Source organism: Tetrao urogallus (genome assembly GCF_951394365.1).
Source record: "Tetrao urogallus genome assembly, chromosome: 2".
NCBI lineage: Eukaryota > Metazoa > Chordata > Aves > Galliformes > Phasianidae > Tetrao > Tetrao urogallus.
The window spans coordinates 18,359,184-18,368,413 of NC_136814.1; the positions used below are offsets into that span (position 1 = coordinate 18,359,184).

Sequence of the window (9,230 nt, forward strand, 5' to 3'; positions counted from 1 at the left end):
TCTGTTTCTAAATATTTTGGCTTGAACAAGTCCTACTTAGGAGGTTTAGAAAAGGTTGTCCAGCCCTTTCTGTATTATTCATCAACTTCATTTTGAACTACAACACTGCTAGAAATCCTGCTGCTATTGTTTCCTATCCCTAAACAGAAGCAGGAATTGGTAAAATTCTTACACATAAGGCAACCTTCCTTCTGAATGCCAGAGATGCACAGCACGCCTGTGAGCTCCAGCTTTTTCATGTGCCAGGTGTTCAAGGCCTTCTTTGCACCTCTCATCAGCAGTTTTAGATAGGGCTGACGTGACTGTGGTGCCCCGGTGAATGGACCTGGGGAGATAGAATGCGTGGGCTCCCAAGAGGCATTACGACAGCCACAGGGCAAATGGAGAGGCCTGCCTAAATAACTGGTCAGAAGTCACGAAAGAGGAGAATGTGATCAGGTCCAAAGGAACACTGGCTAAGTGCTCAGAGGACAGAAAGTAGAACTGGGTGGGAGTAAAGGAGGAGGAAGGATCAGCGCAAAGCCAAGGCTCTCAGCATGTGCTGCTCCTATCTTGTTCAGTGACTCATCCTTAATTGTGCTCCATCCAACAGCACTTAGTCACAGCCTTATTTGGCGAAAATAACATTTTAGTGCTATTTCTTCAAAGCAACTACGATATTTTCATGTTTTTGAAGTGAGTTCCGGGCTCTGACACATTATAGTTTTCAAAGAGAATTAATGTCTGTTTTGCAGAGGAGGATTAATGATGTCCCAGCTAGCTTTACACACAGTTCATTCCAGTTCTATGCAGCTTCAGTGAGTTGGGATTCAGTGATTTTTCTCATTGTAAAGTGCCAGAGGCAGCATTTGCTATCAAAGAAGATATGGTTGTCATATTTTTCTTCCTATCACTTGTATATGCTTTTATTCAGTCTCTCTTTTTTTTTTTTTTTTTTCTTTTTTTTTCCCCCTTCTTTCTAGCTCAGTTATGCTGCTTTTTTATTTGGCACTACTCTTTAAAATCTCTCATTGCATGTTGGTAGATTTAATGTTACAGCTGCAATGTGTGTTGATGTAATTACACTACCTGCTCCACTACTGCATTTCTCTTTACAATAAGCTTTTTCTTTCTGATACATTTCTTTTCTGATGTCAAACAGAAAAAACACTAGGGGATCCCAAGTCCTGAATAGGACCCCTGTAAATCTGATGGCATTAGTGGCATTAGCTGTTGTTTTTGAGGGTGGAGTAGCTGAGTATGGCCTAATCTTCTGGAGCCTTCTTTACTCAATCACCTGATTGCTCCCATCACTTTCCAACGCTGTGTGGTCACCAGCTTTCTTCTGACATTCGTGTGCCCAAGAACCATGGCAATTAAAAAGTCTAGAAAGAGAAGATCATAGAATGGCTTAGGTTGGAGGGGCCTACAAGGATCATCTCCTCCCCCAGCTGCAGGCAGGGCTGCCCAGGGCCCCATCCAACCTGGCCTCGAGCACCACAGCTCTATGGGTGCAGTACCAGAGCCTCACCGCCTTCTGAGTAAAGAATGTCTTCCTAACACCTATCCTAAATCTCTCCTCTTTTAGTTTAAATCCATTCCCCCTTGTCCTGTCACTATCAGGCTACACAAAAACTCGGTCCCCCTCCTGTCTGTAAGCTCCCTACAAGCACAAGAAGGCTGCAATGAGGTCTCCCTGTTGCCTTCTCTTCTCCAGGCTGACCAACCTCAGGCACAGGGCGCCGTGACGCCTTCCCCACAGCGGAACAGCTCGGGGCCCCACGGCTGCCGCCTCCCCCGCCCCAGCCCCATCGCCGCGCTCCCCCGGCCCGGCGGGGCGGAGCGGGGCGGCGGGCGGGGTTGAGCGCGGGGCGGCGCCTGGCGGCGTTAAGGGCCGGCGGAGGCCGCGGCGGCGCTCCTAGCGCGGAGAGGGGCGCCGGTGTCCGCCGCCATGGGGCGGTACTCGGGGAAGACGTGCCGCCTCATCTTCATGCTGGTGCTGACCACCGGCTTCTTCGCGGCCGAGCTGGTGTCGGGCTACATGGGCAACTCCATCGCGCTGGTATCCGACTCGTTCAACATGCTGTCGGACCTCATCTCGCTCTGCGTGGGGCTGTCCACCGGGCGCATCGCCCGCCGCTCCCGCCGAGGCCCCCGCGCCACCTACGGCTACAGCCGGGCCGAGGCGGTGGGCGCCCTCAGCAACGCCGTCTTCCTCACCGCCCTCTGCTTCACCATCTTCGTGGAAGCCGTGCTGCGCCTCGCCCGGCCCGAGCGCATCGACGACGCCCAGCTGGTGCTCATCGTCGGTGCCCTGGGGCTGGCCGTCAACCTGGTGGGGCTGCTCGTCTTCCAGAACTGGGCCGCCTGCTGCCGCTGCTGCCACCGCTCCGAGACCCCGGCAGGGCGGGCGGTCGGGCCGTCGGATGGCACCGCCGAAGCAGGTGCCTCTCGGCTGCACCCCGCTTTCCCCGTCCCGCTGTCCCCTTCTCCCCCGTCTCCGTGCCGTCTCACCTTGTACTTTGTGCTGGGGGAGGGAGCGCTGGGGCTGTGCTCGTCGTTCCCTTCTGAAAAGAACTTGGTTGTGAGGTTGATGTTTTTTCTGTTTGTAGAACTTATACACAACACAGCGTTTCTTCTTTGAATGCAGGTGAATCACCTAATGACCAAAAAAGCCCTGAGGAGGGGCCTGCGAGGAAAGTAGAGAAAAAGTCCGAAGCTTTGAACATCAGAGGTATGGTAACTAATGCTGTCTTAACGTTCAGCGCTTGCAGGCTGTGAGAGATAACGGAGTAACAGCGGTTGCTGTGATGCTGCCTTAGCTCTGAGTGATTGCGCTGTGATTCTTTTGATGACTGCAGCTGGGCTGTAATTGTCAGATGCGGGGTTTCATTCTGGGTGGTGCTGTGTGGAGCCAGGAGTTGAACTTTATAACCCTGGTGGTTCCCTTCTAGCTCAAGATAAATTCAATGGTTCTGTGATCCTGACTTTTTGGAAAGGAGGCAAAGCTCCTTGCACTGAGCACAGGCTGCTAGAGAACATATAGGAAGGTTAAGCAGGCATCTGTGAAGCTTTTCTTTGATGTCACTGCATGACTAGTTGAGCAGTTTTCCACTTCTAAATGCTTTTAGGCAGAAAAAAGAATTTATTTAAATTTAAATATATTTAAATTTATTTAAATAAATTGTTAGTAATCCCAAAGTTTGCAGTCAATATGAGCAGAAAGTTGCTGAAACTGGTAGCTCTGCATGTGTTTTTCCAGGTCCTTGAACTATGAACCTCTCCCTGAGAGAAGCTGGGGCAGTCATCTCCCTCTGTGTCATGCTTTGGCAGCTGTCTTGTTATCTGCAGAGAGAAACGTTATGGTTATTTCTCGGGATAAATTAACCAAGTCCCTTTGTATTTGTGTTTATATGTATATTGCCTGTTTCTCACAGGACCCAAAGTAGTATATTTCGTAATGACTTGTCCTTCGAGGAGAGAATTGCTACAAAGGCAAGGACAGATTTCCTATGGCTGCATATCAGCATCTGAGGAGATGTGATGTTCCTCTAGAGCCGTGTGGGTTGGCGTCACATGATTTCAGCCTAAGAGGCTGTCATCGCAGTGAGGCACCCAGCTTTTAGATGTGCGTGTCTGTCCTTCAGATGTGTTTTGAGAGTTATGCAAACGTGTGTAAGGGAGGACACCTTGCAAACTACACCACAAGATTATTCCTTTTTACATCTTGAGCACATGCAGAATAGCTCAGACTTTGCCACACAAGCTGCTGGGAGCTATATTATCTATAATTTCATTGTATCTGCTTTATTTAATAAAAAAACAAAACCTTTTATAGCCATAGCTTTGGTGGCCTATGGAAATGGGTTCATTATATGATGCATAACCAAGCCATTTGTATTAATCATGTTAACTCTGCCTGTCAGTTCAATAAGGATTTTCCAAACTCAGTACGCTCAATTCTAATATATCAGAATTGACGTGCTTACTTTATTTCTTAATCCAAAAAATGTCTTCCCGAAACATTTCTTTAGAAATCAGCTGTCTTGTTAGTTACTGTAGAAATTGCATCCTGCTATCCCTCTTGTTAGTGCAGCAACCAAGGGCACGCGCTGAATCCAGATTATTTTATAAATGAAAGAGGAAACACTGCAACACTGTTACGGCCAATAAAACCCTGTGGGAGTTTGCCAAATGGGACAGAGCTCTCCTGACTACAGCAAAAAGAGCTGGGTGCAGTGTGTAGTGTATCCCAGTGATTCCAAGGAATTCCAGTAAGTTTTGCCTGTGTTCCCCATGCAGAGGTTCCGTGTTCCTGCCCAGAGCCAGCGTGAAGCAGCAGTGTGGATGTGGTTCTAGCTCTAAAAAAAATCCCAGTGCCCAGCATTTTAAGAGCTTGAACTCTAAGGTGTATTTTAGAGGAGTTTCATAGAGAAACTTTTAGCAGTTTCTCTAGCCTGGAGGGAGGGAGTACATTGGATAGTACATTGGAAGTAGCTTTGGAAAGTGCTTGTACAAGGGATATTAAAAGGAATTTAACTGTATTGTTCTGTCGCTTGCTCTGAAAAATAAGTATAGTCAAATAAATCAACATCATATTTAGAGATGCTACAGATTAGGCATGGGTTGGAATTAAGTCATGAGTCTGAATAGTAAAGACTGAGCAAAAATAGAGTATTTTGTGGTAATGACAGGAAGAGGCAAGATTATGTGGAGAAAGAAATTAAGAACAAAAGTTGTACTTACAATACTGTAAATTTGTAGCAAGAACACTGCTTCATTACTCTTGAATCACAGCTGAAAGTATGCTATTACAAGAGCCTGTTTGTCTTCACCTTGAGTACAGCCAACTGTTGAACCAGATTCTGATCTTTTTTTTCCTCTCTTTTTTTTTTTTTTTTTTTTTTTTTTTTTTTTTTTTTTTTTTTGAGTCTGAGGACTAGTAGTTTTGGTAGGAAAAGGTTTTAAACTAGTAATTGAGTTTGATCCAAAAAACTGGAGTGTGGGAGTCACTTGAAACCATAAGAATGGGTACTGTTTAGTTTTCACTTTTGTAGTTTATGGGGGGTTTCAACAGAGCGGTAGAAACTGATGGAGGAGAATAATTATAAGTTCCTGGATATGGTCTCTCTGACTAACTTAGCTTCCAGGGTAGAATTGGTAGAGTTTAGTCATCAACTTTTAATTGAGAATTGAGATTGAATGTGCCAGGATCTCTACATAATCTGGGCATTTAGGCAAAGACACGTTTTGTTGCCATGGCAGTGCAGTTGAATTACAGTTGCTAGCATGCCCTAGTAATGCATCCTATTTACAGAACTGTGTCTCAGAGTCAGTACTTTCTTTGCTATGTTGTTCTCAAAGCTGTAACTGAAAACTGCAGTTATGATGTGAATGTTTGGAATATTGCACCTTTTTTTTTTTTATGGGGGTGGGCGGAGAAAAAGACTAACGGAAGCTGTCATTTATTTCAGGTGTTCTTTTGCATGTTATGGGAGATGCACTTGGATCTGTTGTTGTGGTAATTGCTGCTACAATCTTCCAAGTGCTTCCTCTGGATGCTAGTGCTCCCTGTAACTGGCAGTGCTACATTGATCCAAGTCTGACAATAATTATGGTGTTCATAATCTTGTCTTCGGCGTTCCCACTCATCAAAGAGACCTCAATTATTTTGTTGCAGATGGTTCCCAAAGGTGTTAATATGCAACAACTGAGTAAGTCACATTTGTTGTTGAAATGCTATTAATTTTAATGATATATTTCAATGCGTGTGTTATTTCTGGAATGACATGTTTGGATTATTTACTCATAATAGTTCTAAATTCTCCAGAACTGTGAAATAGTCGCATGCCTGTATCCTAGCAACATGACTCAAATCTCTCTGGATTACTGAAAGCATGTATTTTGAGAATGTGGTACTCCAACAATACATCAAAAATATCCAGTCTTGAGCTGTTAATGCTTTGTGTGGAGTGATTGTGAAAGAAACTGCACTGAATGATAGTATTTCTCAACACTACAGCAGGGTCTTCTTGAAAGGCTTCCAAAACAACTTAGAAAATTCCATTAAGACTGCTTACATTTGTAGTTCTCTGGCACTGTTTGCACTGGTTAGTTGTAGTGTAGTGGGTCTTTCTGGAATTCCACATGCTCAGGATTAAACAAATCGGAAAATATGGGCCTTAGCCGAGAAAGTGCTGTTCCAGCACTGTTGCTACAAACTGAAGATAAATGGTCCTTGGGCAGAGATGTGCCCAAAAAGAAGGCAAGGGCCTGCTTATGTGTTCATAACACTAGGTGAATAGTGTTTGTGAACCAAAAGCGGTGGGTAAGAGCTGTACTTAAGAAAATACTGCTTGGAGACTGCTGCTTTTGGGGTAGTTCTCAACGAGAACTAACCAGCACACCACCACACATTCTAACACCTTTCTCTTATGTTTTCCAGCTGACAGGCTAGCTTGCATCCCAGGGGTTAGCAGCCTTCATGAGGTGCATGTGTGGGAGCTTGCAGGTGGCAAGAACATTGCTACTCTTCATGTCAAGTGCCAAACACCTACTGATTACCAAGATGCTGCCTATAAAATACGGAAGGTTTTCCATGAAGCAGGGGTTCACTCTGTGACCATCCAACCTGAGTACATTGACCACAAGACCTCCAGTCTCCTGTGCAGCTCACCTTGCATCTCAAAAGCTTGTGACTCTCAGCTCTGCTGCAGTCAACAGGACGCACCACTGGTTAAAACTAATGGCTATACTGAAAAAAATGATAGCTGCCTTTCTGCACAGCGTAAAGAAAATGGTTCAAGTAAAAGTGATATTGAAATCCATGTTGACTCTCCACTGGCAGAGAATGGTGTTAAAGGCATGAAAAATGGCGAAATGTCTGATGACAAGTCACAATTGAGCAGTACACGATTTTAAACAATTCTGTCTACTCTGAAAAATGTTTTCATAGAATAAACGTGGCCAGGCAGAGAAGTGTGTCAGCAGTGGTTGTAGCTGAAGGTGGTATGGCAAAAAGATTTCTGTGCTGTAGCTGTAAACCAAAATACACCAAAAAAAGCATGCACCTGAGATGAGGCTCAATATTTCCATAAAATGTGTTGCGTTCATCTAAGATTTTTTTTCTGGTACAGCCTAGCACAGTTCCTAATCAAACTGTGTGTTTGTTCCTATTGCCTGAATGGGCAAGGTGTATTGTTGTCTACCCTGATGCTTGCAGTGTATGGCCAGTACCACTGGGAATGAAAACGAGCTGCTGCCTGAGAGCTCTGTAGCAAGTTAATGATTGTACTGGGCTGAAGTACTGTGTGTTTATAATGGACTTAAGCAGAGATGTTTTACTGATCCTCAGAACCGACTTTGCATATCCAGTAACTTGTGCTTCTGAAGCTTGTGAATGAAACAGAGGTGCCTGAATGATGAGAGAGCACTCGGGAATAGTTGGCTTGCATTATTTTCTTGACTTCTGTGTTTGGGGGTGGAGCAGGAAATGGTCTTACTTCTCTATTAGTAATACTGGAACTTTAGCCTAATCACAGATAGTCGATGCTTAAGAACATGCACTGTGTCATGAAAGTAAGGAATTACTTAGCCTTGTCTGTATTGATTCTAACAGATAAAAATGCAAGCAATCATCCAATTAACTTTTGATCTAGTTCACTGTTGTGATTACACAACTCAGTTCTTACCCTTCTCCTCCCTTCTGAACAACAGAAGTTGAAACAGAAACGATGTTAATTCATTACCGTGGGGAACGATTGCAGTATATTTAATTCTAGCATCTGTCCTTATCCCTGCTGAACAAATAAACTAGTCTGTCTATTATGAGTAGTTGCAAACTCTGCAATTCTATTACTGAGACAGTTTTATATTCACTGAGAAATTCCATTTGAAGCTTTATAAAACAATGTTATCACTTAGAGGGAACTTTTTTAATATTAGAAAAAGAACAAATCTGGGAGCTTTTTCTATTTTATTCCTAATTATTTGTTGATTTATTGAAAAAAATCTAAGCCCTCCCTCTGCCCAGTTGTGCATGCCCAGTCACCAAATGTTGGATTTTGGTTCTGCTCTCTAGCTTTTTGGGAGAGGGGTTCCCACTACCTAATCTATGCTGAGTGTAGTTCTTAGCCTCCAGAAGCTTTCAAATACATTTTTGCAATTGAAAGCAGCTTTTCAGTGCTCCTGTGGCCTGGACAGGCTATTTAGGTAGCTATTCCTGAAGACATTGTAAAATAGTGGTATCTTTAACTCAGGGATAAAACAGTAGAAAGGGCAAATCAATCCCCTGCTGGGCTGGGGAAATACTGGGGCTTCCTTGCAAGGCTGGCTTGGAAGCAGACAAGTCCTTAATAAGGATGATTACATTAAATCAATGAATATTCAAACACACAGCAGGGTATTTTGCTGCTTGGAAAATTGTGTTTACTCGAGCAGTGTGATAACAGCTTAAATAGTACACTTCTAGTTTGTATTTACCCTTCTTGAACAGTTCCTGGGTGAATTAAGGTATTCATAGCCTTTATGATGGGATTTAAATATAAAAATTGATCTGTATCCTAATGCTATTAAAACCTTCATCCTCCCATTCTGTTTGATCCTGTTTGCAGCTCTTGCACAAATTATGAAAATCAGGAAGCACTACAACAACTGCCCTGCTCTTTGAGAGGATGTGAAGTAAGACAGCCCTTACTTCAGGTTTCTTGTCCTCATTTTTGTCTGTGATGAGATCTAAATGGAGGGGCTTAGATTTCAATAACAAATATATAGGTTTATTTTCTGTGAACTGGAATAAAAGGCTCCCAAAATATCAACTATATCTGTGCAGGAATTTACAGCTCACATGCTCTCTAAAACAAGCAACCTTTCTTAATTATGCATTTGTCTCTTAAATCAGGTAATCTTTTTATATACGCATTTTATTAAATGGTTTAAAGGTTGGAGCATCAGTATGGTTTTACTCTGGAATTAGAGAAAATGTGTGTGTGTAATGTTGGGCATTTGATGAAATACACCATCTTTTCTTCATCTTTCCAATGTTTATTGAAACAGTGGTTATCTATTTTTTTAAGTTTTTGAAGTGTTGTAACTTGAAAATACAATGAAGTAACATAAACAATTTTTCTTGTCTGGTTGAATGTACTGTGAATAAATAGGAAAATACCAAGGACTGTAGAAATCTTCAGGTCTAGAAAATGAGCAAATTAAAAAACAAAGCAGTTTTATTAGCAAGCAAAACCAACAGAGCT

General features: G+C 43.2%; 1 protein-coding gene across 1 annotated transcript; it reads left to right on the plus strand.

The window, feature by feature from the left end:
- Window positions 1-1,930: 1,930 nt before the first annotated feature.
- Window positions 1,931-6,900, plus strand: SLC30A10 (solute carrier family 30 member 10; the record flags this gene model as incomplete). The annotated part of the gene is made up of 4 exons (XM_079532744.1): window positions 1,931-2,423; window positions 2,630-2,713; window positions 5,454-5,693; window positions 6,425-6,900. 4 exons carry the CDS (start codon window positions 1,931-1,933, stop codon window positions 6,898-6,900), a joined length of 1,293 nt encoding a protein of 430 aa, XP_079388870.1.
- Between the last annotated feature and the right edge of the window lie 2,330 nt (window positions 6,901-9,230).